The sequence below is a fragment of the Drosophila tropicalis genome, unplaced genomic scaffold (genome assembly GCF_018151085.1).
Source record: "Drosophila tropicalis isolate 14030-0801.00 unplaced genomic scaffold, ASM1815108v1 contig_859, whole genome shotgun sequence".
NCBI lineage: Eukaryota > Metazoa > Arthropoda > Insecta > Diptera > Drosophilidae > Drosophila > Drosophila tropicalis.
The window spans coordinates 2,471,873-2,497,947 of NW_027173353.1; the positions used below are offsets into that span (position 1 = coordinate 2,471,873).

The 26,075-nt window shown below is 38.9% G+C and overlaps 8 protein-coding genes across 9 annotated transcripts; 3 read left to right on the forward strand and 5 right to left on the reverse strand.

The window, feature by feature from the left end:
• Nucleotides 1-805: 805 nt before the first annotated feature.
• On the reverse strand, nucleotides 806-9,762 carry lili (LMBR1-like protein). The gene is made up of 8 exons (XM_068296555.1): nucleotides 9,273-9,762; nucleotides 3,676-3,800; nucleotides 3,441-3,580; nucleotides 3,157-3,387; nucleotides 2,977-3,045; nucleotides 1,520-2,028; nucleotides 1,228-1,459; nucleotides 806-1,162 (listed from the first exon to the last, which is right to left on the reverse strand). The coding sequence occupies exons 1-8, from the start codon at nucleotides 9,342-9,344 to the stop codon at nucleotides 954-956; spliced, it is 1,587 nt and encodes a 528-aa protein (XP_068152656.1). The 5' UTR covers nucleotides 9,345-9,762; the 3' UTR covers nucleotides 806-953.
• On the forward strand, nucleotides 2,051-2,958 carry LOC137582114 (tetratricopeptide repeat protein 12). The gene is made up of 3 exons (XM_068296557.1): nucleotides 2,051-2,466; nucleotides 2,530-2,652; nucleotides 2,718-2,958. The coding sequence occupies exons 1-3, from the start codon at nucleotides 2,138-2,140 to the stop codon at nucleotides 2,932-2,934; spliced, it is 669 nt and encodes a 222-aa protein (XP_068152658.1). The 5' UTR covers nucleotides 2,051-2,137; the 3' UTR covers nucleotides 2,935-2,958.
• Nucleotides 9,113-10,523, forward strand: LOC137582115 (complex III assembly factor LYRM7). Of its 2 annotated transcripts, XM_068296558.1 has the most exons (5): nucleotides 9,113-9,209; nucleotides 9,805-9,889; nucleotides 9,953-10,096; nucleotides 10,157-10,238; nucleotides 10,306-10,523. In XM_068296558.1, the coding sequence occupies exons 2-5, from the start codon at nucleotides 9,869-9,871 to the stop codon at nucleotides 10,467-10,469; spliced, it is 411 nt and encodes a 136-aa protein (XP_068152659.1). In that variant the 5' UTR covers nucleotides 9,113-9,209; nucleotides 9,805-9,868; the 3' UTR covers nucleotides 10,470-10,523. The 2 variants fall into 2 exon arrangements, with proteins under 2 accessions (XP_068152659.1, XP_068152660.1); XM_068296559.1 differs by lacking the exon at nucleotides 9,113-9,209 and having other exon boundaries at nucleotides 9,480-9,889.
• A 121-nt stretch (nucleotides 10,524-10,644) lies between these two features.
• LOC137582113 (peptidyl-prolyl cis-trans isomerase sig-7) lies at nucleotides 10,645-12,419 on the reverse strand. Its single transcript, XM_068296556.1, has 2 exons — nucleotides 10,842-12,419; nucleotides 10,645-10,784 (listed from the first exon to the last, which is right to left on the reverse strand). Exon 1 carries the CDS (start codon nucleotides 12,348-12,350, stop codon nucleotides 10,917-10,919), a length of 1,434 nt encoding a protein of 477 aa, XP_068152657.1. The 5' UTR covers nucleotides 12,351-12,419; the 3' UTR covers nucleotides 10,645-10,784; nucleotides 10,842-10,916.
• Nucleotides 12,420-12,976: 557 nt separating this feature from the next.
• On the forward strand, nucleotides 12,977-21,732 carry Saf-B (Scaffold attachment factor B). The gene is made up of 9 exons (XM_068297498.1): nucleotides 12,977-13,287; nucleotides 13,364-13,837; nucleotides 13,903-13,930; nucleotides 14,469-14,586; nucleotides 14,679-14,731; nucleotides 15,586-16,642; nucleotides 17,048-17,197; nucleotides 17,257-17,724; nucleotides 17,795-21,732. The coding sequence occupies exons 1-9, from the start codon at nucleotides 13,171-13,173 to the stop codon at nucleotides 18,192-18,194; spliced, it is 2,865 nt and encodes a 954-aa protein (XP_068153599.1). The 5' UTR covers nucleotides 12,977-13,170; the 3' UTR covers nucleotides 18,195-21,732.
• Nucleotides 17,801-21,627, reverse strand: niki (nimA-like kinase). The gene is made up of 9 exons (XM_068297502.1): nucleotides 20,765-21,627; nucleotides 20,570-20,708; nucleotides 20,233-20,516; nucleotides 19,996-20,172; nucleotides 19,417-19,929; nucleotides 19,192-19,360; nucleotides 18,955-19,140; nucleotides 18,657-18,892; nucleotides 17,801-18,591 (listed from the first exon to the last, which is right to left on the reverse strand). The coding sequence occupies exons 1-9, from the start codon at nucleotides 21,448-21,450 to the stop codon at nucleotides 18,450-18,452; spliced, it is 2,532 nt and encodes an 843-aa protein (XP_068153603.1). The 5' UTR covers nucleotides 21,451-21,627; the 3' UTR covers nucleotides 17,801-18,449.
• RabX4 (RAS oncogene family member RabX4) lies at nucleotides 21,648-23,201 on the reverse strand. The gene is made up of 4 exons (XM_068297501.1): nucleotides 22,851-23,201; nucleotides 22,479-22,771; nucleotides 22,268-22,381; nucleotides 21,648-22,201 (listed from the first exon to the last, which is right to left on the reverse strand). The coding sequence occupies exons 1-4, from the start codon at nucleotides 22,972-22,974 to the stop codon at nucleotides 22,091-22,093; spliced, it is 642 nt and encodes a 213-aa protein (XP_068153602.1). The 5' UTR covers nucleotides 22,975-23,201; the 3' UTR covers nucleotides 21,648-22,090.
• Nucleotides 23,202-23,342: 141 nt separating this feature from the next.
• Kaz (Katazuke) lies at nucleotides 23,343-25,875 on the reverse strand. The gene is made up of 2 exons (XM_068297499.1): nucleotides 25,353-25,875; nucleotides 23,343-25,095 (listed from the first exon to the last, which is right to left on the reverse strand). The coding sequence occupies exons 1-2, from the start codon at nucleotides 25,458-25,460 to the stop codon at nucleotides 24,019-24,021; spliced, it is 1,185 nt and encodes a 394-aa protein (XP_068153600.1). The 5' UTR covers nucleotides 25,461-25,875; the 3' UTR covers nucleotides 23,343-24,018.
• Nucleotides 25,876-26,075: the final 200 nt, after the last annotated feature.

The following is a 26,075-nucleotide window of genomic DNA, read 5'->3' on the forward strand; positions in this document are numbered from 1 at the left end:
ATTTAACTTTCAAAGGGCACTGAATACAATGCTGACTCTTGTCATATAACCAAATATTACTAAAACAACGTTTGATATAAACTTTTTAACACTTATTCTGTGTTTTCTAAGTACTAAATTTTGAACTGTAAATAAAATAATTTAAAGCGTTAAAAAGTTTCATATATTTTTTATATTTTATTAGATTTATCACATACATTGTTTTGTTTTTAAATTAATTAATGTATTATTGATTTATTGTGGAATATGGAAATATAAAATGAAATGAACGATTGACGCGTAATGTGCGCGTTTTAAGGAACATTGTTTAAAACTACCAAGAAAGAAAATAAAATAAATTATTTAGTGACGATATTAGAACATATGTGAATAAAATTAGACTGTTGAATCACACCGAAACAGTTTGAAAAACACCTAGAAATTTAGCCTACATTTTAAACCTAAATAGTTGACATCAGTTCACGTTGCACAAATTTATATATCGTTGAATTTTTGGGTGGTAATTCTCCAAGTGTGTGAAATGTATGCAATTATATATATACATATAACTAGGAATATTATATGTATATTTATAATTGCATATATATATGTAGTTTAAAAAGTACAATTAGGCGCAACACTTAAATATCAGTATCAGTTCTTTAAAGGATATATACGTATGCTAACTCTACATATATATATGTATATATATCTATTTGTATATGAGTGTGTGTATAAATGTAAATCGGTAACTAGACGCCACTCCCCTAAACGAAAACTTAACAGTCCATTTCATTAGTATGGCGACTAGCGGTGGTATTGCGACTATTTTTACGACTAAATTTATGATACTTGGCATAAAAACTACTTAAGCTCTTAAGGGGCGACTCGACAAAGCGAATTATAACAATCATTTGCTGTATTAATTGTTGCTGCTGACTCCTTGACACTTTGTCGCATCGCTCATACAGATATCAGTTGATGAAACTCATGTAGTTAGTAAAGAGCAGATAGTTCTCCACCAACCGTGCACGAAGTTCACGTCTCACTGTCGCCGTGAACTTGTTGGCCAAACACAATGCAGTTGTAGTGCCAAATACCAGATTATAGAATAAGACAATCTGGAAATTGCCTAGCCATTCAATCGCACCGAAATCGCCCAGCAAATCAAAGTTTGTTATGCCTGGCGAGAAACGGAAAAAAATGGATTAGCCCAGAAGAAAAAAGCAAATGAGAAGCAGATTATACCTATAATGCAACTTAGTAATGGTAGCGCTGAAGATAAAACCAGCATGAAGCCACAGTTGAGCATAAGCTGGGGCAACGACGTCTGACGCCGCTTGGGCCGTACATTTCGCATAAAGGGCATACTGTAGAAACCCACCACCGAGGTGGCGCCCAGATAGAATATCAGACACACCTCCAGACTGGCGCCGAAGAGTCCCAGTTTCGACAGCGATGAAATGCCCAGCGTGAATTGCTAAAAATTGTAATCACAAGATTAGAGAAGACTAGTTATAGATGAAAATTAAATTCTTACCCTGGTGCTAAGTGGGAGTGCCTTTATGCCAATAAGTAATTCAACTGTATTTTGCAATACCAAGAGTATGGTAACCCCTGTGCAGAATAACAGTAAGAGCATAGCCATCAGATAAACAAAGGTTCGTAGAATAGTATTCGATTTGCGTAGCTTGTCCAATTCCTTTCGTTCACTCTGTAATTCTCTCAGTCTATCATTCAAAAATACTTGCTGATCGGATACGGCGTCCAACAGAGGTTTCCTCTGATAAAGTTGCGTCAAAGTATCCGGAAGCCAAGGTTGTTGCAGATAACTGCGACCTAGACCATTTTTACGATGCGTACTGGTGGGATTTGTACCGTCCATAATGCTTACATTATGCAATTCAATGTTGGCCAACTTTCTTTTAACGCTCACTTCTTCCATCTGGAAGGCGCTAATCTCCTCCTTGACGTCACGCAATAACATGGGTCGCACTAGCACATTGTTGACAACGCCAAACAGTCGAATGAATCCAATGGGGGTGCAAACTAAGTAAACATAGTAATATTAGTCAGTTTCCATGACAAATGAAATAAACAATAAAACATTTTACAAAATAATTCAAGGGAATTATTACTACAGACTATAGACTTAAAAATGTCCGGCAAGGATATCAGCGACTTTTCTGAATTTGAAGCTACTCTACAGAAGATTGATAACATTTTAAACAATGGCGATGAAGAAGACGAATCAATTTCTACACGCAAGAACAAATCGCCAGAGTTCTTTGAGAATCTGGATGTGGACAGGGTGCAATTGAAGGTTCGTGAGAATCGCACTTTGATCAATAAACGTGAAGAAGACTCGTCCACTGGTCAAACAAACACCATGGATCAGCAATCCTTTATGCAGCAAGTAGAGAGGGATGCTAATGAGCGTGCTCAGGCCAAGGAACAGCGTGAATATAAAGCAGAACTTCAACGCAGGTAAACCGAATCGTTAAAAATCATCCTAAGTTTCTGGAAGACCTAATTTTGTTTGGTTTTTAGCCAGGGCAATGAAGCCTTTCGTATTGCTAGTTATGAGAAAGCCATTGTCCACTATACCAAGGCTTTGGATCAGATTAAAGACAGTGCCATAACCTTTAATAATCGAGCATTATGCTATATTAAGTAAGTCCAAGCAAAACGAGAACATTTGCGACATTTTATAATACTTTGCTGTTTTCTGATTTCAGATTACGCAACTATAAGCGAGCTTTGCAAGATTGTGAATATGTTCTGGATAAAGTGGAGAAATCAAGTCTACGTGCCTGGCTCTATAAGGCCACTGCCCATAAGCGGCTTAACGAAATGGAGGAGTATGAAAAGAGTGTTACTCAGGCTCGTCAGCATAATCCCAAACAATTGGCTTACATTGACAAGTTTATAAGCCAAATGGAAACGAATATGTAAAATATATAATTATGTTTATGTTTAGTTTATTGTATTACTTACTTAGCATCAGCATAACGCCCAGAAATGAGACACACGAATAAAGGAACGGCAGGTGAACACTGCCCAAGTCTGTGAAGCGTAAACAAATAAGAGCGGAAGTCAGATTTAATGCATTTTAGATCAGATTCTGGGTGCAGTCTGTGTCCGCACCCATCCGTGATCAAATGTGATCATACTCACTTAGAAACCAAAAGAACTGAAACTTTTCAATGCCAAATACTGCACTTAAAACAGCTGTTAATACTAGAACAATAATGGCCATCAACATGAATACTGTAAAGGTCTCATACACACGTCCCAATATACCCTTCTTGTGTCCCACAAAGCCAGTCGATTCGGAGAAAAGATAAACAAATGGTAAGAATATAAACAGCGACAAATTGGAAAACAGAAACACATGATTCCATAGACCTAAAACAAAGAATCAAATGTATAAATTCTCATGAAAAACTCCTCCCACTTACCCTGTATCAATGAGCTATTTAACCATTTCACATAGTAACTGTTTGGATATAGTAATAGAACCTCATTGCTGGCTATAGAAACGGGCAACAGCATGGCAGCTCCCTCAGCAACGGCCAATGTAAAAGTGCAAAGCCAAAAGCTGAAAAAATCCCAGACATTAAAATGTTGTCAATCATTAAATGACTTTGATAATTAGTTGCAGTTTGTTTGACGACAAACACACATGGTCATTACCTTATGCGATAGACCAGCACCTCGTCTTCGTCGTTTGAGTAGAGATCATCGCGATCGCTACGTCGAAATCGGGATACAACTACATAAGAGCTAAAGTATAGTAATATGATCAATAGCAAGAATATCTGCAATGAAATAATAGAATGAAATCCAAGGTTACAACATTGTTTAGATTCAAATCCAATGCAAATTATGATTAATTAGTATATATACGCAATCATCAGTGTATACAATAGACTCAAAGGTCAGACTAGAATTTTATTTCTTATCGGTGGCTGACGACAAAACTTAAAAAAAAATGTGATAAGAACCTCTCTTTTGTCTGATTGTAGGCCATAAAAAGGCCAATTTAGTGGCAGAATTATATTAGATTATAAATGATTAGACGTGAAAATAGCTGAATTATGTAAAGATAAGAATCACATAGAATTTTCATTCATTGAGGAATGAATTTCATGTCAAAGAAAATGTATGAATTGTGACAGAAAAAAAAAAAGAAACAAAACGCCAATCATTCGGCCTACGTCATAGTTTAAAATAAAAAGCAAAACACACGCAAATGTGTGTATTTATAAGTATTCGTGTTCTAAGTAAAAAAGAAGATAGAAAAACAAAGACTAAAACAATTAATTTATACCCATTGTGCATTGTTTTTTGTTCGTTTTTCTATTCAAAGATAGTTGCTGATGCCATAAATATGTATACACTGTAAAGCTAACGAGCTTGGCTATTAAAGTTTTAGTAATGAAGAAAAGTAAGTCAAGGTGAATTCCATTGAACTTTCAACTCACAAAATTAGCAAGTGGTCAATAGTTCTAATATGGTTAAGATTTTAGCAAAAGTTTTTTGTTTTAATCAAGCAAAATGTAAAAAAATTAAAGGTTAAACCTAACATTTTGACTTACAACTTCATTTAGGAACTTCTTCAGTCTAAGGTGTACACTAAACTTTTTAAACTCCTCTCGCAAACGAGAAATCTATGTATGTATGTATATTTATCAGATACATTTGCCACAATAACAACAAAACAAAGAAGAATTCCAATTAACTTTAATGGCCCATAGGATTCAATCAATAAAATCAATTATCAAAATTGTTTAGAACATTTTCACAAAAATAAGTAACATATAATATAAATATGTAAGTACATACATATATAAATTTTTCGCCTCTGCGTTATATACTAATTGTTTTTAGTTTTATTTAAACAATTGTCGTCTGATGAATAAATTTGGTTACCTTTTTTTGTGCCTGCTTTTGCCAAATGTTGATATTTGCACAGCTTAACAAAACAAAGAATATAAATGATGGCCAAATACTAAGCAAAAAAATATCAAGTAAAAGCCGAAAAAAAGACGAAAAAGAACAAAAATAATTGTTTGTTATCAACACGCAGTGCGTAGTTTATTTATGAAACAAACCAAATGAATTAATGCATATGTATAGGTAAAAAATTATTTAAAATTTATTTATAAACAGAGGAGAGAAAATTTTGTGCCACTCAGAAATTGTTGATACCCTTGAAAAATATTCATATACGAATGAAATGGAAAGTATTTAAACTAAACAAATTGAATAAAAACATGAATCAATTCTGACGTGATGGAACCCTTGAACTTGGTACACGTAGTGAAGCCCAGCCAAAGATAATATTAATATTGATAAACATTATATATACTATTGCCTTCTTATCAAAAAAGTCGAATACATACGTGCCAAATGCACTTATTAACCAACTTAAGTTGCCTCACCCACATTTCACTGCATACATATGTTAAATTTTATTGCAAGTCAATGACTTTACATGAACTCAAGAGTGGGAGGGACGGAGACTGGCAGCGCCCAACATGGCTAAAAATAGGTAAAAGACATCCGCCGAATGCAGAGGCTGACTTTGTTGGTGGGCGCCACGCAGAGGAGCTCTAAATGCTGCCAGACCAGTTGGCACAAAACAAAATGACAACTTTTGCCGGTAAGTGGTCAGGAAAAGTTGCGAAAAAAACAAATAACAAAAAGTATTAAATTTACGGCTTCAAGTGAAAGATGATTATAGGAAAAATATAAAAACTAACACCTGTTGGCTATGCCATATACATACATACATACATATGTACATATGTATGCGCATCTTAGCAATTATTGACCACGTCACAATTCAATTATTATAATTATTTGTTTATATACGTGAATTTTTAAAATATAATTTTATTTTCTTAAGCCCTCGTTAATTCTAATCTAAAACTTATTTCATGGTAGACAGAATGCTGACTCAATATTAAAATTACTTTCTATATAATTTATAATCAATTAAAAATGTTTTAACAGAAATTTTCAAGTAAATAAACACTTATTTCCAAGGAGGAGGTGCTTAGACTCTTCGATTAACGTTGTTAGACACCTTAAATGACCTCGATTAAAGCAAAATCAATATCCAAATTGTGATAATTAACCGAATTAAGAGTTAATTGTTAATGGGTTTAATTGTTTCGCTTATTGATTTAGAAATATTAAGCGTCTAGATTAACTATGCCATTATATCCAATGAATTAACTAAATTCCAGTGTTTTGATTAAATTTGGTAATTCCTGGTATTTGGTTTTTTTTTTTTTTTTTTGTATATGAGCAACACATTTCTACTCTTCCCCGTTCACAGATCCATGCGCTCAATTTCGGCTAATTTATTCGCTTTTTTATGCATTATTTATGAGTACTTTGACTTGTTCTCCTTTTTATACCATACACCCATAGGGTGAAATGGTATATTAAAGTCGCCAAAATGTATGTAACAGGCAGAAGGAAGCTTCTCCGACCCTATAAAGTATATATATTCTTGATCAGGATGAACAGCCGAGTCGATCTAGCCATGTCCGTCTGTCCGTCCGTCCGTCCGTCCGTCCGTCCGTCCGTCCGTCCGTCCGTCCGTCCGTCCGTCCGTATGAACACGCAGATCTCGGAGACTATAAGAGCTAGAGCCACCAAATTTGGTATGTATACTCGTGTATTATGCACGCGTACAGAGTTAATTGGAATTTCGGCCACGCCCCCTTACGCCCCCAGGAATCACATAAAACTATTTTTCTTAAAAAGTATAACAGCTAGAGACATCAAATTTATTTTGTATACCCGTTTAGTTAGCGCGCAAAAACTGATTGTTCAAACTTTTTGCCACGCCCCCTTACGCCCCCAGGAATCACATAAAACTGTTTTTCTTAAAAAGTATAACAGCTAGAGACATCAAATTTGGTATGCAGATTAGCTTGATAGACGCGCAGATATTGGCTATTTAAAAATTTTGCCACGCCCACTTCCGCCCCCGCAAATTAAACAAAACTGATTTTCTCAAAAACTAACAAAGCTAAAGTCACCAAATTTAGTATGTACACTGGCTTAGTATGCGCGCAGGGTACATCTATTTTCATATTTTGCCACGCCCACTTCCGCCTCCATATTTAAGAAAAAACCGATTTTCTCCTGTAGATTTTTGACTATCGCATTCAAATTCGGCAGACTAATTATTCTTATCTATTTCTACAAAACTACCGAATTTTATTGAAATCGGACTAGAAACATGCAAAATATGCGTATGAACGTATTTTACAAAGCAGTCCACAAGGCCAGAATTGGCCGTTGGCTAGTGGCGGCGCTAGAGTGCTCGTATGTTCGTAGAGTGAGCGAGATAGCACATACTATGAAACATGTAAAAACAATTTAATAGACATACATTTGGTTTTCGAAATTTGAAATATTTGTTTCGCCTGGTGTATGGTATACCCAAGTCGACGAGTCGACTTACTTGCTTCATTTTTATTTTGGAACCTACACATTATGCAAGTTGTCGATCCCCCACACGCACACACACACACACTAACAGACCCAACCACAACTTGATCTGACCCACATTGTGGTCACATATCGTATTATTCATTATTTTTTTGTGGATCCAAAAGTTCTTTGGGGAAGTGGGAAAAGAACAAACTGGTTGGTACTTCCTGGGGGCGGTTTGGACTCTAAAACAATTCAACGACCCACGTCGCCATTGAGCAATTATAAATAAATAAAAATATATTTATTTTTAGCTACATTAACAAACCGAAAATTTGTTATTTTACTTTGCCTGTCGTGTCAGTCACGGTATCTTTGCCCTGCGAGTGTATTATTTTTATTTTTTGTATTTTTCTGTTACCCTCAAACATTTTGAAAAAATGTTTTGTATGTATTTATCGTCTACCTACCGTTTGTTTACCAATTGTTTAAACAAAAGCCAATTCGTGACCATTTGCCATGCACTTGAAAACAGTTTGCAATGCTTAAACAAAAAAAAATTGTTTAAAAATTGCCAACACAAACAGTTGAGAGGAATTGGTCGGTTGTTGTCGTCAGATTCAGTTTCGCAATCTTCATAATGATATAAACAATTGTTTATGTACATACATATGTATATACAAATCTGTCATTTTATGCCCAACAAGAAATTTTTAATAAATAGCCCTGCCCCACAGCGTGAAAGCACTTTCACTTGTTGCTGCTTTTGACCGTTAAACTTTGCAATTTGTTTCGCCATAACCCAAGACGTCAAATATACTCAATCCGTCTAGTTTTAAACTTTAAAAACAATTATGTGGTTGAAATCCAATTTGCAATGACAATAATCTCAAGTAACTTACTCACACAAGAAAGCAGAAAGTACGTCACAAATTGTTACCGTTATTTAACTGTTGCTACATATGCATTAACTTTGATTATACCCTTGCAAAAAAAAAGGGTTACGTTCTTTTTGATTGGCAGTTTACAAAGAATAGAATGAATACAAATTCTCGATTTGACATATTAGGAATAAAGATTCCGATCAGTTCGAAAAAATGGCTTATGAACTAAAGTTAAAAGGAGAGAAGGACAAGACAGATGGTAAGAGTATACAGACATCAACAGCTTCAACAGTTTCATCGAATTAAAACCGTTTACCGATTCCACGAATCGTAATTCTAAACATCTACAATATATGTATGTATGTTTGAATTTTCCCAGTTTTTGCTTATCTAACCGAACCATTTCCTGTATAGTATTCAATTAGTTAATAAATAATTATTGTTCAAGGGATATCACACAGACACACGAACACAAGATTCGGCTAACAACAGGTGTGCGTGAGTGTAGGTGTGCATGACTGGTAATTTCGATTAAGCCAAAGAAATTTGCAGCCCGAAAAGAAAGTGCCGACTTTAACATTGACACTAATTTCGATTATTTATTTTCTTATCGTCTTTCGCTCTCTCTTCACCCCTCTATCTTGCTCTCTCTCTCTCTCTTGTGTTTTTTACCTACAGCATGATAAGAGCAATAAACAAAATAACACAGTAACTGAGTTTTTAGTTTCATCAATTGTAAAATCTATGTAATTTTATCTTTACAGCTCCCCCGCTGCGTCCCTGGCAAGTACAGTTACATTCCAGCAGCTGTAATTTCCAGCCGATAAGAGCAACAAAAACAACAAACAAAAGCAGCAGCTGCATTTTTGCTGCCGAGATTTTTGTTAGGTGTTTTTCTTAATATTTGGGGGGTGGGTCTTGGGTGGAGAGTTTAGACTATTAAAAACTTACAATGTGCTCGCGAATTGTGTTGTGAAACAATTGTAGCTTCAAATCAGTGACTTCCTCCTCCTCGTCGTCCATGTTCTTGAAGAACGCGGCTAGTTTGTCGCTTTGACTTTGAGCCAGTTTTATATTTTTACTTTATGCACAGTTGGAATCAAAATTATATAGAAATTCTAGCATACATATATAAACTGATGGAAGTTGTGTTGGGTCCAGGAGACTTTTTTTTTATTCTTTTTAAATGCTAATTTCACTTTTCTCCCGTCACGACGCACTCTGTAACACACACACACACTCTCACACGCACACACACATTATTTGATTTTGTTGAATTTTTATTTATCTTATTGTCTAAATTTTGACTGTCGAAGCTAGGAAATTCTATCAATTGTTTGCCACAGACATTCCGAAATAAAGCCCGTAACCACAATTAATAAATGCGCACTCTACGCGATTGTCGAACCGAACGCAACGAGAAATCTTTACAACAGAGCGGGCATAGAAAATAATGTTGTTTACTACTTTTCTCTCGTGCTAGAGTTGGCACTATCGATAGTGGCGATAGAGTCGATAAATATCGGAATTGCTTGCCATCTCCAACTATGTCTCAACTACGGCGACAGGTAAATTAATTATTAATTTAAAGAATTATATCTGAAAATGCCTCTAAATATGCTTATTTTTAGGTGCTCAGTGCTTTCAAAAGGCTACATCGCACAAGAGAACATGTTTTCGATGGGGACATCCAAGCCCTTACGGCAGGCAGGCTAAAGATCAACGAATCGTTCCGCCAGAATCTTAATGAAACCAAAGAGGACGAAATTAAAAAAGTAATTTATAAATCAAAATCTAAAAATGTTTGCTTATTACCTATTGACTAATTCTTGCAGATGATCCAATTGGCCGATGATGTAAACCATGAACTTCGCACAACTGTAATTCAAGCTACCAAACGAGAAGATAATGTCTATGGTAAATTTTGACAAGCAATTACATAAACTTTTTAATAGTAACTAAAAATGTATTTTCCTTTTTGCAGAATTGCGAATATCAGATGAAACCACTCGACTTGATAATGTATTATTCAATCCTGATGCCGAGATTAAAGCACCCCGCAGGCGTCGTCAAAATCAGGAAGGTGGTTGCTGCGGTGGGGCAGCCATGGCTGCCCTAGAGCAAGAGATTGCAGAGCGTAAAAAATAGAGATTGCGAAAGATGTAGTTTGTATTATAGTCAAGAATGTTTGTTTAAAACTTTTATTTTCTGTTCTTTTTATGGGACTTGTGTTTGCTTTTCGTTTTGGTTCGCTTTCGTTTGTTTTTGTGCTTACTACGCTCATCTGAAGATGATGAGCTGTCTGAAGATGATGAACTCGAGGAACTTTCGCTGGAGGAAGAACTCGAAGACGATTCGGAGCTACTGCTGGAACTCACTGCTCGTTTGGATTTCTTAGATTTACTTTCTCTGTCGTCTGATCGTTTCAGACTTTGATTTCTTCGCTCGTCTTTTGGCTGCGGTCTAAAATTTAAATGCAAGATTACAAATTGACAATGGCTAGTAATTCTTAGTATTTACCTGGACATGTTATCTTTAGCTCGACTATGGGTATCTGCATGGAGTCTGCGTTCGGGCGAATGTTGTCGAGCTGGTCTACGGGGGAGAGTTTTCACGTCTACGATCGTTTCGCTGTTCATAAGATCTTGAACGTTTTCGTTGATTCTGTCTGTAGTTGTTGTTGATTCGTCTATCATTCTGTGTGTGTAATGTTCGATGTTGACCATCTCTCGATCTGAAGCGCCTCTTTTCATTTCTTTCTTTTGATCTTGAATATCTCCGTTGATTACTGTCCCTTGATCTTGAACGGTTACGTCCATTTCTTTCTCGGGATCTTGAACGTCTTCTTTCAGAGCGGGGATTTTGTTTCTCCCTTACATTCTGCTCTTGATGACGTTGTTCCCTGGCTATTCGACGCTCCGCCGAACTCATCCGATTTCTGGCATTCTCCTGATTTCTGTCCTTACCTCGTCTTCTGCTGTTTTGGCCGTTGTTCTCCCGCAAATTATCAAAATCCAGCCTGCCTTCGGGGCCTTCTATGCCGCGTCCTTTGCCACGCCATTTGATCTTCGCCACAGACTGTGAGAAGTCTACATGTATGCGCCGATCATCAATGAGGACATTATCCATTTTAAAGTAGGCTGCTTCACAAGATTTCTGTTCCTCAAACTCCACAAAGGCGTATTGAAGCGAATCTCCAGTCTTGCGATCTCTGATCACTTCACAGCCCTTGACCACACCAAAGCGACTAAAGATTATCTCAAGATCGTCATCCGTGGTGACTGGATTTAGTTTGCAAATAAAAAGGACATTCTCCGGTGGCGCCATCTCTGCATCTGGCAAATCGCCCACAATTTCCAATATTGTAGCTCGCGCTTTGGCCTCCCGATCTGCCAAAATCTCTTGCATTTCCTCTGCCGTTTTGCCCTGGGTATCGTCGATATCCTCATCGGCAGCGATACGACCATTTTTTAAACGCTCTGCACTAGGAGAAGGTGAACGGCTCGGCTCCTGAAGACCGCGGGGATTGGGAAAGGGATCTTCTAGAATAACTGTATGCGTTATTCTTATATCTTGATAGGGACGACAATCCTCATCGACTATGGCTTCGTTAAGTTTTCGCAATACCTCGTGGCCCTCAACCACTTCGCCAATGACGCAGTGCGTTCCGTCCAGCGATGTAAGATTCTCACCCAATGTAAAGAAAAACTGTGAGCCAACTAGATTCTTTCCCGCACTAACCAGTGAAAGCATTCCAGGATTCGAGTGTGGAATTTTGGGTAGATATTCTGCTTCAAAGAATCGCTTGTGTTGTCCCTCCACCACTCCCCAGATGGACGATCCCCCATCGCTGGCACCACTGGGATCTCCAGTCTGAGCTATAAATCCCTGCTGCACGGTGTGAAAGAGGTTGTAGTTGAAGTACTTGATCCGGCATAGTTTAAGAAAGTTGAGGCAAGCTATTGGCCGTTCGTCCAGAAACAAATCGACAGTCAAGTCACCAATTGTGGTCTCAATTACCACGGACATGCTGATGTGGGAGAACTATTAGTTCTAATCCTCAGAAAGATATATAATTTTCGGCAAACGTTTGTTTAAAACAAAACAATAATTAGAGATGAGCACAAATACCGCGATTTCTTCCTGGTCGCAGTAACAAAGTCACTCAAGTCGCGAATATAATATTAAGTGACAAGGAAATGATTCTATTTCTAGATAATTTCCAAAATCTACAACCAATTAAATAAAAGGTTAAGCCATCATTTTTAAAATTCGAAAATCAAATATGATGTGCTCTAATTTGTTCTTAGTTCCTCTCTCACAGTTCTTTAGGAGAAAGAGAGAGAGAGGGAGTGTTTTGTCGCTCTTTGTGCCGGGCTCTCAGTTTTCACGCTCTGAAATTTTCTATTCTCTCCCTCTCATTCTATAAGAAAAGGAGATGCCAATTAATACATACATCCCGTACGTTCAAAAGGCTTGTTTTTTTAAATTCACGCGATAGTATTATTCAATCATTTTCTTCTCTTAATTCTCTTGATGTAATTTTAAGTCACTGTTTTGATCACAGTCTTGGGGTGTGGATATTCGATAACTTATCGGTCTAGTACCATCTCTAGTTTTCAACTACTGTCGCCATCTTTGAATCTTGAATTTTACTTGTGTGTGTATACTCGTATAAGCTGTCAGATAATTTTCACATGCTGTAGAAAGAAAAAATTAAAATAGGAAAATAATTCATTGATATTAAAACGAATATTCTTGATTTTTATAAGTGCATTTTAGTGTGCGTGGTATCGTTAATTAATAGTTATTCGTTTGCATCGGCTTAATCCGGGAACCGCGAGTAACAATGCCAGAAGGCAAGAAGGTTTGCGATTTGCGTGTCTGCGACTTGAAAAGTGAGTTGGAGAGCCGGAAACTTGAGACTGTGGGTCCAAAGAGTGTGCTCATTGAACGCCTTGAGAATGTAAGTCTATTTAAATTTTAGCCAATTACACAATCTTTTTATGCGTGTGTATGTGTGTGTCTTTCGTTGGTATTAGGCTCTTAAAGACGAGGGGAAGGACCCGGCAACTTTCCTTTTAACGCCGGGTGTCAAGGCAAAGGCTATTGAGGACGAAGTTCAAGTCAAAGTGGAGCCTCTCGAAGCTGGCGAAGATGAGCAAGAGCAGCAGGCTCATGAAAATGGTAGCCAAAATTCTCATAACGAAGATGATGGCCATCAGATAGATCAAGTTGGAGACGTTGATGATGTTTGCGTCATACTCGATGATGACGATGAAGTCGAGGACGGTGACGAGCAATACTATGATGGTGGTGATCAGGAACAAAATGGTAATGGCGATGCCCAGGACAATGGTTCAACCAACGCCGATGAAGGCAATGGAGACAGCGCTGATGTATCTGCTGAACTCCAGGAAGAAGAGGACAATACTGGTGACACAGTTAACATGGACAATGATGAGTCCATCAACTTGACTATTGGTGAAGATGAACAAAAACTGCTACACGATGAGGTAAATAGGAGATAATGTCTTTAAAGTTTATATTTTTAACTGATTTATACCCTTTTTATCTTTAGGCTCCAGATGATAAGTCTGTAAAGTCGGGTAAGCACAGATAAGGAATAATGATTTTCAAATTTAAGTTTGGTTGTAGTTTTTCAAGCTTTTGAATTAAGTATTATGATTGAATTTTTCGTTTTGTAAGAAAGGCTTATTTTTAATGATAAGAACAACATTGAAAGCGCCTCTAATCTAAGGCAGACCTAAGACCATGAGCTGCTGGTTAGACAGTCGTCGAGATAACCCAGAATTTGTTAAACCAATATTTTATATGAGGTTACTCCGCTCCATTTTATGTGTGTTTTTAATGAGTGACATGTGGAATACGCTGAAGTCTCTCCGTTTTAGTATTTTACTATTTACCCATTTTAACAAAAAATTGGTCCAAGTGGCAGTCGCTCTCGTAAAAACGCGTTTTATCATCATGCATATCGTACTCGTATAGAATTTCAGGGACCACGTCATTTTATTAGCTTGACGTGAAAATAAACGCAAAGTGTTCTCCGAATTGTTGATGCACCAATGCAGAAAATTATAGAAATATGTTGATACCTAATTGATGCCTACAACCGTTCCATAACAGTTAAACCGTCAACCAAAACTGATAAATCTGGCAATAAGGAGACTAATAAAAAGGATCATGATGATAGTGCTCGCTCAAAGAAGAAAGATGACAAGTCAGCTGATAAAAAGGACACTAGGTTGGTGTGGAAATCAAGCGAACCTCCCATCCAATCAGAGTATTAATGTGCCTCGTTTTCCTTTTTTTTTTTGTTTTGTTCTGTTGTGTTAGCCACCAGAAGTCGTCGTCTGCATCAAAATCATCGAACCAAAAGGATGAAAAAGGTAAATTAAGATAACTCCTTCAGCATGGACAGAAATCAGTGAATTTTTTCAATGAACCGTTTACCTTTGGTTGGTCTCAATTGCAAGCTTGCATGAGCCAAATTAAAGTTTTGTGAACGAAAAATATAAGTATGAAAGAACAAAAGAAATTCAGTCATTAAGAGACTTGTGAATTAGATTATGCGAGAGAGTGTGAATTTGGTTGGCTCTACACACACAAACACACAGAGGCAGACGGACCCCGGACTATATATGAAGATGTAGGAGAACAAATAGAGGTCAGGATAATGGCAAACTGGCTGAAATAATAATGTACATTTAAGTAAAAACTGTCAGCATCAAGGAGGACCGTTGTACAAGATCCTTGACGAAAGACATCGCGGATAAACACATCACAGGGCTGGATTCATCTTTGGCAGAAGATTCGTTTTTGGTGGAATGTATACATATGTATTTTCTTCGCTTCGTTCATCGATTGGATTGCAGTAAAGAAGCAGCCGGCCAGTCCGCAAGCGGAACTGATGACTACCTCCGGTGGATGAGGATCTTTATTTACTTTCTCTCAGCCATTTCGACAACTCAATTCATCGCCATCCTCATCACAGCCAATCAAATTCACACTCTCTTGACCATTCTTAAGGATAATTAGGGTCTCTCTGGTTCGCTTTGTCGTTGATCAACAAACTACCAAAAAACCACCACATCCAGCCAGCTAATGTGCGCGTTTACAGTGCTTCCCTTACAAATACCAAATACAAAAAAAAAAAAAAAAACAGTTAACCAGTTAAAGCCAACTCAAAACCTCTGACCATAACTCTCTTCCAATATTGTTATTATTTACATGGAACTTGCAGAGAAATCATCGACAGCATCAGCTACTGTTGGGACTACATCGTCAACTTCAACATCGGATGCTACTGCCAGCAAATCCGGAGCCGGCACGGGTTCTGGTGGCACAGGTGGCTCTGGAACTCCAGCCTCGTCCAATAATAGCAAGCAAGGCACATTATCTCGCAATCTTTGGGTGTCAGGTCTATCCACTCTTACGCGCGCTAGCGATCTAAAGGCAATTTTCTCCAAGTTTGGTAAAGTGATTGGAGCCAAAGTGGTTACCAATACCCGTACACCGGGTACTCGCTGCTATGGCTATGTGACCATGTCCTCATCCGGGGATGCTTCACGGTGCATTGAAAATTTACATCGCACCGAGTTGCATGGTCGAATCATTTCGGTGGAGCGCACCAAGAACGAGATTGGGGGCAGTGCCAACTCCAAGGATGGCAAAGGTAATAACAACAACAAGTCTCAGCAGGACAAGCAGAAGGATGACGACAAGAAGGGTGGTGGCTCCAATGGCGAGAAGAAGGGCGGTGGCGGCGCAGATGGGGACAGCAAGGAAACCAGTGGAGGAACCGCCAATCATAACAATAAGCGTGATGGCAAGGACAACAAAGATCATCCCCAGCGCAATAAGCGCCATATCAACGACAAGGACAAATCGGCTGGCGAAAAGCAACGTCATGATCGTGATCACCGTCAAGGCAATGATCAACAGCGACCTCCGCGAAATCCCCGCGATGTTGATCGCGAGATCCAGCAGCGTCAACGGGAACGTGAGCGCCGTCAGCGTGAGATGCTCTCCTACCAGAAGATCCGGGAGGAACGCGAACGCCAGCGTCTACGTGAGCGCGAGCGTGAGTTGCGTGAAGAGGAGCGACGTCGTCGTGAGGCACGTGAGCGTCAACGTGCAGAAGAGAAGCTACTGGCCGAGGAGCGACGTAAACTAGCCCTCGAAAGGGAGCGCCTGGAGCGTGAAAAAGCCGAATTGCTGCGCATGGAGCGTGAGCGCCAGAAGCTGGAACGCGAGAAAATTGAACTGGAGCGCCTCGAATTGAAGCGTCAACAGATGAAGTATGCTAAAAAAAAAAAGAAAAATAATACCGCAACAACACAATATATATACATATATTTTCCACTTTTATATTATAATAATCTCTCGCCAAAATAAGCATTTGCGTCCCCGGTGTGTACTCTTAAATAATTAGTGTTTTAAGTTGCCGGCTACGCCACGTTGTTTCTTCAACTCTCAATCTGCTTCAAAACCTCAAAAAAGAACAGACAAAAAAAAAAAAAAAGATTAAGAAGTATTATTAGTATTAAACGGACGGCAAATGCATCCTAGTCTCTACTAGTTTACTCTTCCCCTTTTAAGCCCCTAATCCGAGTATTTTTTCTGAATTTTACTAATTTCGTTATATATTTTTTGTATTCTTTCCGTTTTTCTTTTGATTATCCAATTGGTGAAAACGCATTTAGAATTATGGAGTCTCGCGAGGATCCTGTTAAGCGTCCTGTAAGCAAACGCTCTGATGATCGTTATGCCGATGTATCTGATCGTAAGCGTTCCGTGGTCTTTGATGCTCCACCACCGCCAAGATTTGATGCCAATCTAGTCAGCTCTCGCAGGTAAATGATCAACTAGAATTACTTTAAAAATGGTTTTAATTTTTGGTCAATTTCCGCAGCACTTATGACAAGAAACATGATGATTATGGCTCTTCATCCAGCACCAAGCGAGCCCTGGATGACTATTCTAGTTCGAACAAACGTATGGATTATAAGCGCAATGACTATGGTAGCTCCGTTGGCTCTAAGCGTGGAGCTGTTGATGATTATACTGCTGTGCCCAGCAAACGCTCTGGCGGCAATGATTATAGCTCATCTAGCTCCAAGCATGACTACTCGTCGACTTCGAGTAAGCGTGATGACTATAAACGTGATTTGGAAGTGCGTCATCTGCCCATTTCGGGCACCGCAGGAGGTGGCTCCAGCAGCTCGTATGTGCATAAAAATACCGCCGGTGGTGGAGGTGGAGGCGGCTCCTATGTCCATAAAAACAATACAAGCACCGGTAGCGGCGGTCGCTATACTGACTCCGATCGGAGCAACACTTCTAGCTATAGACGTGATGATTCTCATAGCATGACCACTCAGTAAGTTTCTCTGAAAATTCTTTCGTTTACAGATTTGTTTTCTAAAAATTGTTCGTTTTGACTATTACAGTGGCAATAAACGTTATGATAATTCCACCAGCAGCAGTGGAGGTGGCTACACTAGCAACTCGAGCAATGTCAACATCTGGGCTCCCTCCTCTGGTAGTGGCGGAGGCGGTGGTGGCTCTCATTTGAGCAGCAGCGGCGGCAGCAATCCCATGAAATCGTATGGAAACAACGGCATGTCCTCAAATGTGCACGGTAACAATTCTTGGCCGAAGTCAAACACCATGGATGACAACAATTGGCGTCCCGTTCAGGCTCAAACTCGTTTTGAGCGTGGATATAATGATCGCTCTAGCGGCTATCAGGGTGGCAGCAGCGGCGGTACTGGTGGAACTGGGGGTGGCATGTATGGAGCCAGTCGCCCTATTCAGGATCGCTACGGCGGCCAAGTATCACGCTATTAGTTTAGTTTTCAAAACCCTCCAAGGACAACAATGCATGATGAGGCAGGCACTTGACAGATGATCTAAATCCACAGCTGACACTATCCATCTTCCTCCCCATCTCAGAAAAACCCCAAAGGACATTACCGCACCGCTTGAACATGGCTTAAACATGTTTGATAATTTAGACTTACATTTAGTTGTATACATGTAGCTACTAAAATTTTACATTTGGAACCAGTAAAATGTGTAATTAAACAAATCAAAATTGTATTACTAATCTCCCAGTGGCTCCTCATAGGAAGCAATTAGTGGTGTTGTCGTATCCACCAAAATCAGCACACAATGGCCCAATGGATAAACATCATGGACTTGCACATAATAGCCGCGATCACATTGCTCCTTGGACGAATAGAGACTGATAGATGGAAAGAAAATATAAAAGGTGTCGTCGAGTTACCAGTTGGACAATCTTTATCTTACGCCAATATATCAACTGGTTCCAATATCAGTTCCGATTTATATACCGAAGCTAAAAAGTTTGTAAACGCAGCGGTATTGTTGCCCAACTCGATTTCCAAAGGAGGTGGTGTGCATACTTCTAGACCCAAGCCACTATGGCTAGATCCAATCTCGGGTAGGCCATTTCGTGTACCCCACACGGTGATGATATTATCTTCCGAAGCAACTATTGTGCACTGATCACTGCAATTGGCTTTCTATGCCATCGAATGGAATAGTTGACTATGTAAATAAGATATATTCATTACGAAAAACTCACCACAATATAGCGGGAACGAATCGACTCTACCATGGTTGGTTGCTCCACTAGATTGCAGTGTCGCAAACCCCGCTGTCCCTCTGAATTTCGACCCATGGTATAGACATACCCGCCTTCAACCACAAACACTGAGTGAGTGGATGAGAAGCAAGCTCTAATAACCTTATGATTCAGTTGCAGCTTTTTCTGAAATACAACGAATGACTCTGGGGCCAACAAACTTGAGCATGGACTTACAAATGCTGTAATCTTGCCAGGACGATTAAAGCCTAATTTATTGTAATCATTGTTCCCGCAGATATGAAGTTCACCATTGGAAAACAAGACAGCGGAAGTATCTGGGCCACAATATATCTTTGCCGGCTTGCTCTTCACATGGGACAATAGAATCTTTTGAGGAAATTTTCTAAAAAATGAAAGCAATTACAAAGGAAGACAGATTACTCTTAAGATACCACTTACTGTTGCTGCTGATAGTTGCCCAATCCCAAAGCACCTTTTGAGCTTGTGCCCCACACATAGACAGCTCCCTCGCGATTGAGGGCAAGTACGTGATGTAGACCTGCTGTCACCTGTTCAATTCGAACATCCGCTAACTTGGCTATCAATTTGGGACTATAGTAGTTTTTCTGCTCCTCTTGCCCCAACGATAAATTTATATTACTACCGCAACTGAGAAGATTTCCCGACTTTGTTAGGAGGATGGTGAAGCCGTCGCCGGCACAGGCACTGACACAGTGATAATTCCGTACGCTCTCCATGCGACTTGGATAATGTTTCCAGGACAAGTCCAATGATGTGAGACCCAGTTGTCCATATGTACCCTCGCCCCAGGCATAGGCAGAGCCATCCTCATTGATAACCACAAAATGTGAATCACTCATGGCCACACAAACAATGACAGCTTTGGGAGGCAATTGTATGGGCGACATACTGAAACTATTTCCAAATGACTTTAACTGATACAGAACAGAACTGGAAAGACAAGAAACAGAAAGTGAGCAAAGGTAGTCCATGGATCCTATGACTCATTATGTTCACCGCTTTTCCAGAACTTCGTGCGGAGCAGCTGTCTCAGCGCTCATCAATTGCTTGGTCTCTGTCTGGGCAGTGGGCAGTTCCATGTCCATGGTCACATTACTGCGACTGGCCACAGTAACTGTTGCTGGTGCGGTTAAAAGGCTACCATTACCATGTATATCCTCTTCGTAGGAGTATCTAACGATTATGAATGGGATAATACAACTATACCCACATTAAACACCTGACAAATCTCACCCTTTATTCTTTCCCAGACTTCTAAATATTAAGGGTATCCAATAAACCAGAACCTCCGATGCAGTTGGCCTTCTGGAGGCATCAACCTGAAGCAAATTGGACATCAAACTCCTCAAGCCCGATGTATAACCCAAGGGCAATGAAGTATAATTGCCGGCCATTATTTTGGTGACCAACTCGGACAAATTGGAGGCTGCAAATGTTTTCTTTAAGCAACACATTTCACCCAGAATGCATCCCAAAGCCCAAATGTCACTCTTGTTGTCATACTCCTTGCCCTCGCACTGGAAAACGATCATCTAAGTGAACTAATCCAATAGATGTAGTAACTACTTACCATTTCGGGACTAAAGTAATATGGAGTTCCAAGTATTGTCTGTGCATGGATTTTCGTATTCATGATCTTTGAGATGCCAAAATCTCCAATTTTCACAATGCCACGCCTATTAAGGAACACATTGGCGGTTTTCAAATCTCTAAATATAATCGGCCGAAAGATTAGGGATTATTCAAAGAAATAGATGGGTCCTACCTATGTAATATATTCTCCGAATGCATATAGTTAATGGCACTGGAAATCTGCTCAAAAACGGCAATGATATATCTCTCTGGAAAATGTACTTGTCCTTGCCGTTCGGCTATAATGTGCGCCAAAGTTCCACCATCCGCATATTCCATTTCAATGAGCAATGTATTATCCTTAATGAAACTACCCAGATAGCTAACAATATTGGGATGATGCAGTTTCGAGAAGACATCCACCTCATTCATGGCCAGATCACGACCAGGCGGTGTTAAATCTCCCAAATTAATTTGCTTAAACACGATATGATGACCATCCGACTTGCGACGATATAAAATAGCTATGCCAAAGGAGCCCTGACCCACAATACGAATCTTTTCATAATTTGTAAGTTCCGGTCCGGCTATATTGATTGATTCCTTCGGAACAGCAAGTTGTTGCATTACTCCATGCTTGGAAGCATTGACATTAGTACTGGATGTGGACATTGCTTCGGCTAGAGAAGTGCTGGCTGCTCCTGTCGTCCCATCCGTGATGGTAAATACTGTGGGCAATACACGATTAAACGACTTGCGATTACCTGCACCCCCTCCATGCATAGGCAATTGCAACGATGTGGTGGTCAGGGTATTGGCATCAGTTATCCGGCCATTAAATATTGGCAAGGAGCAGGCCTTGGCTCGAAATTTTTCCATCTTCTGCGGACAAAGAAACAAATCGAATGAAACGAAATCGAATTTCGTTGCTTATCTATTCTCTAATTGGTCTCTGGCATGTCACAACCAATCGTTATGGTCAACATGGTTGCTAGGCGCCTAGGAGGAGAGGCGAAGGTTTGAGGACATTTATTATCAATCCTGCATACACCCGCTCGCTTATTAACCCACATATATTTGTCATTCTTATGTGTTCACATGTATTTTTAGTAAATTATCTTGTATAATTATTGGAATCAAGACATATCATATATTATAATAGACTATTATGTTTTTTGTTTTTGCATGAATATGCTAAAATATTTAGCTATCATTGTTTCTTGGTTTTGTTTTGGACTAAGTACCTTAAAATGCACAATCTGTACGTTATTTTACATAGAATGTAATATGCTTAGGCATGATTTTTCGAAATCATATACATATTTAATTGTAATATCATTGAATTTTTATGTATTATGTTTTTTTTTTTTTTGGTATGTAAGTACATGGCCTATGCCTACACAAACAGGTGTTCTATGTGGTTCTATAACGCATTTTTTTGGGTTTTGTTTCGACAACTTAATCTCTGGCTCTCTATCTCGATGCAGGTTCAATGCAGCTCAATGCAAAATTGGGCCATTTAGCATGTGCAACGATTTTCGCCAGATAGGCTGCCTAGACTAAAGGTTCCCAGGCCATTGGAGCCCGGTGATTTCTTGTCTTGTTTCTCATCGTTGTCAAAATTATCGCCCTGTGAATATTAGTTTTCAAATGTTAATGAAATTTCTTCACTTGTGAGACTATTTTCTTGACTCACCCGTCGTTCTCGCTGTTCCCTAATTTTGCGGGCTAAAGATAGAAACGCATCTTCTATGTTTATGTTCGATTTGCAAGAGACTTCAAAGAAGGGCATCTCAAAGTTTTCGGCAATCTGCAAACAAGTTTTAAAAACATTTTCATGAATTTTTAAAGTTTTCATTTCAAAAATTAAAGCTACGATCGTATTTTATTCAATATATGTAGCTCACCTTTTCCCCTCTCTCTTTGTCAACCATCCGTTGTGTGGCCGAGCATTCGCATTTGTTGCCCGCCAGCACTTTAACCACATCTGGCGAGGCATTCTCCTGTATATTACGCAACCAATATGACAAATTATTATAGCTTTCCAGATTGGTAACATCGTACATTAATAATATCCCCATTGCACCTCTATAATAGGCTGTGGTTAATGTACGAAAACGTTCCTGTCCGGCTGTATCCCAAATTTGCAATTTTATGGGCACTCCATCCAGATTGATTAATTTCTGTTTGAAATCAATGCCTATTTAAGGGTCAAGAAAAAGGAAGATTAGGCAAACAATTTGATGCTGTGTGTGTGTGTGTGTGAGTGTTTCACTTACCTATGGTGGATATATATGTGTCGTAGTATTTCTCATCGCAATATCTGTGAACAATGCAGGTTTTACCCACATTGGAATCGCCCAGAACCAACACCTTGTAGGTCGCCACAAAATCTAAAGCCATATCTAAGCAGGTTTTTGGTTACAGATGGGTTTTTATGTTTTGGTTGGGTTGCTTTGCTTTGCTTTGCTTTGGATTACTTTGGTGGTAGATAGTTAATAGTTGAGGTGGTTGCTTTTGGCCGAATAAAATTGAGGGGGGAGTAGAGAGAGAGACAGGGTGGTTAAAGTCAAAGGGGGGTTGATTGCAGTTTTTGTTGTTGTTTTTGTCTTTTTTGTTTCGCCAAACGCAGCTGTTTTTCTTAGAGCTGCAGCTGCTTGTTTCTTTTTCCTATTAAAACTTGTAAATTAAAATGCAACAAATATTCCAAACTTTTTTTTGCTAATTGACAAATGTAAAAAGAATTAAAGGCTTTTGTTTTTAGCTTGATATTTGTCTTATATTTCTATATATATATAGTTTTTATTTATCGTTTTGGGAAGAAATCAAATAACATTGCTCGCTCGAATCAACAACCACGTACTGACTGACTGACTAAGAGCTGTTGTTATATGAGAACTAAAATCAATATTCTGGCGACGGCGCACAAATACGAGTAATAAAATCAAAATCGAATCGAAATTCAAAATGCGCAGTTAACCGAATTGATTCTTAAGACAATCTGATTTGTTTTTCTCAAATATGTATGTATATAAAAAAATCTATGGCATAGTTCAGTTAAATTTAAACAATTTCTTTATGCTTAGTGTCATATTAAAGATGAAAAACATTTGTTTATGTTTGCTCTCGAGATCGTATAAAAAAACAATATATATGTATAAATTATTTAACTGAATTTTATGATGATTTAAGCCGATCGCTTGAATTTACGAAAACGAAAAGAACGTTTAAAAATTTCGAAAAATGTTGAAAACAACAAAACCATTCTTGGAAAATACTCTCAACTTGTACTTAGATGATAATACGATAGGTTCGATAGATGATTATATAGATATGGAGTTTATAATATAATTATTCAAAAATAGAGATATTCTTAAACTTAAGTTTAATGATAATCAGGATTGTAATTCGTGGGAAGTCTTCCATTATTATCAGCATTGTCTCGGCTCACATCACAAATACCTTTTCGATTTTGGGATTTGTAAATTTCGTATTGGTCACTGGACATGTCACAGTGCCATCGTCTTTGGTTATATCCTGGATAGCCATCTGTCCAAATATTTGTCCATTTGGCAACATCATGGGATGATTGTTCTCATTTAGGGGTAATCCGGTTACACGGCAAATCAAACGGCTTTGGACACAGTGCGAATATGGCAATTTAAGAGCAATCCGGTTGAGATCCTCCTGACAGACGGGACAATTGAGGTTGCGGCAGGTCTGAGTGTAGCAATGCGGCGTCTTCAGAGCCGAAAGACCAGCCTGCACAGCAGCCGAGAAGACCGAGGTGCTGGACAATTGGAAGAGGCGATAATTCTCCTGACGGAAATCCAAAACCAATTGATCCCAACGCCTGGGATCCATGTACTTCTTGCAGTGCTCCATTTGGGTATCGACAGGATAGGCTAGCAAAGACATAACATGACAGATCTCATTCAATTGGGTCTTCTCGTAGGCCGGAAAATAGCGACGCGAATGCTTCACAGCCTCAAAACGTTGGTTCTGACGCACTAACTCAATAAACTCCTGTACACGCAAGCTAAACTCTATGGTTGAATTGATTTTGCGTAGCTTGGATTTGTTGTCAATGCACCAGAGGACACATTTGGTGGTGCTGTGATTGGCCAGATCAACCTCCACCTCGCGTGATGTCTGAAATATGTCCATATTTGTCAAGTGGCGAACATCAGAGCGTCCGGCCAGTTCCTCGGCTGTCTCATAGTAGCCCATCCGTAGCAAATGCTCAATTACTAGACGATCCAAACGTATGCGTTTCCACTGATCCACTGAACCCTGCCAGAGATCACCAGTACCATTGTTCGGCGGCATAATGCCCTTGAGATGTTCAATCTTTCGTTTGCAGATCTGTGTCACACTCAATTCATCGTTGATGCTCTCCTCGGCCTTGCGCTTCAGGACCTGTAACTTTTGGGCCACATTGCCCATCAGTTTGGTCACATCTGACATAATGGGTGCCTCCTCGCCGTCCAATGCCTTTTCCACTTGTCGGGAAACATTCATTACCTTTATTCCAAAAATAAAATCAAATGGTTATTAAAGGAAACGCCTACACATATTCTATGCACTTGCAAAATGCGATAATTGATATATGTGTATATATTATTTAGAAGGAACGTGTGAGCACTATAATATTGTAAAATTAGGTTGACTATATGCAAGCGATGTGGCCTTGAAATGAGAGTGATCTTTTGAAACGCAAATATTTTGCAAGGGCATAGAAGAAACTACATACGTCACTAGATGAAGGTTGCTTATCTCACCTGGTCAACTTCTCTGTCAATAATCTTCTGGGCAGAACGGAATCGTTTGTTTAAAATCTCATATGGCACCTTTAGGGTGGCGTGCTCCAACGCCTTTATCTCCGACATTCTCAGCAATTGATTTTATTTTCCTTCTATATGTAATACGCAATTCTTTTCTCTACTCAGTTTTTTCTTATCAAAATAAAGTTTGTTTGCAAATTTAAAAAGCGATCCCTACTCGTATAATCGCGTTCAATATACGATATTATGGTTATCCTTCTTCAGGTTCTGTTTGGTCCTGGCGTATACTCAATTTTTCAATGTCCGAATAAAAAACAAAAACAAACCAAAACAATCTCTGGATTAAATTCGCTTCTCCATGAAGACTTTAAAAAAATATTATTTGTAATAAACTATTTGATCATTGATGCTTCTTTGACTATTAATAGTAGTCAATAGTCCTGTCTGAATACCGTTTAATTGTTAATTCATTATTATTTATTATTTTATTAAGCGAAGTGTGTGTGCAAGCGGGATGCAAGTATGCTCAAGTTTAATTCGCCTAAAATGTTTCGAATTCGCCCAGCCCATATGATTTTACCTGCGTCGAAGTGCTAAGGCGATTCGCCTGCTATTTTGAATTCGCCGAAATTATTTAAGTGTGACCATTTCTTTTAAAGATATCGGTAAAGCAGTGATCGAATTGGCGCATAAATATGAGCGCGCTCTCTCAAAACTGTG

Coding starts and splice junctions, on each gene's coding strand:
- LOC137582114 (XM_068296557.1), top strand. CDS start 2,138: ATGTCCGGCAAGGATATCAGCGACTTTTCTGAATTTGAAGCTACTCTA. Junction 2,467..2,529: donor AAAGCAGAACTTCAACGCAG/GTAAACCGAATC, acceptor TTTGGTTTTTAG/CCAGGGCAATGAAGCCTTTC. Junction 2,653..2,717: donor CGAGCATTATGCTATATTAA/GTAAGTCCAAGC, acceptor TTCTGATTTCAG/ATTACGCAACTATAAGCGAG.
- lili (XM_068296555.1), bottom strand. CDS start 9,344: ATGGACGACGAGGAGGAGGAAGTCACTGATTTGAAGCTACAATTGTTT. Junction 3,046..3,156: donor TCAGTTCTTTTGGTTTCTAA/GTGAGTATGATC, acceptor TACGCTTCACAG/ACTTGGGCAGTGTTCACCTG. Junction 2,029..2,976: donor GGGCGTTATGCTGATGCTAA/GTAAGTAATACA, acceptor ATGTTTACTTAG/TTTGCACCCCCATTGGATTC.
- LOC137582115 (XM_068296558.1), top strand. CDS start 9,869: ATGTCTCAACTACGGCGACAG. Junction 9,890..9,952: donor TGTCTCAACTACGGCGACAG/GTAAATTAATTA, acceptor GCTTATTTTTAG/GTGCTCAGTGCTTTCAAAAG. Junction 10,239..10,305: donor ACGAGAAGATAATGTCTATG/GTAAATTTTGAC, acceptor TCCTTTTTGCAG/AATTGCGAATATCAGATGAA.
- LOC137582113 (XM_068296556.1), bottom strand. CDS start 12,350: ATGTCCGTGGTAATTGAGACCACAATTGGTGACTTGACTGTCGATTTG.
- Saf-B (XM_068297498.1), top strand. CDS start 13,171: ATGCCAGAAGGCAAGAAGGTTTGCGATTTGCGTGTCTGCGACTTGAAA. Junction 13,838..13,902: donor AAAAACTGCTACACGATGAG/GTAAATAGGAGA, acceptor TTTTATCTTTAG/GCTCCAGATGATAAGTCTGT. Junction 16,643..17,047: donor TTGAAGCGTCAACAGATGAA/GTATGCTAAAAA, acceptor AAACGCATTTAG/AATTATGGAGTCTCGCGAGG.
- niki (XM_068297502.1), bottom strand. CDS start 21,450: ATGGAAAAATTTCGAGCCAAGGCCTGCTCCTTGCCAATATTTAATGGC. Junction 20,709..20,764: donor TCGGAGAATATATTACATAG/GTAGGACCCATC, acceptor GATTATATTTAG/AGATTTGAAAACCGCCAATG. Junction 20,173..20,232: donor AGTCTGGGAAAGAATAAAGG/GTGAGATTTGTC, acceptor CATAATCGTTAG/ATACTCCTACGAAGAGGATA.
- RabX4 (XM_068297501.1), bottom strand. CDS start 22,974: ATGGCTTTAGATTTTGTGGCGACCTACAAGGTGTTGGTTCTGGGCGAT. Junction 22,772..22,850: donor CACATATATATCCACCATAG/GTAAGTGAAACA, acceptor ACCCTTAAATAG/GCATTGATTTCAAACAGAAA. Junction 22,202..22,267: donor GGGAACAGCGAGAACGACGG/GTGAGTCAAGAA, acceptor TAATATTCACAG/GGCGATAATTTTGACAACGA.
- Kaz (XM_068297499.1), bottom strand. CDS start 25,460: ATGTCGGAGATAAAGGCGTTGGAGCACGCCACCCTAAAGGTGCCATAT. Junction 25,096..25,352: donor TTGACAGAGAAGTTGACCAG/GTGAGATAAGCA, acceptor TTTGGAATAAAG/GTAATGAATGTTTCCCGACA.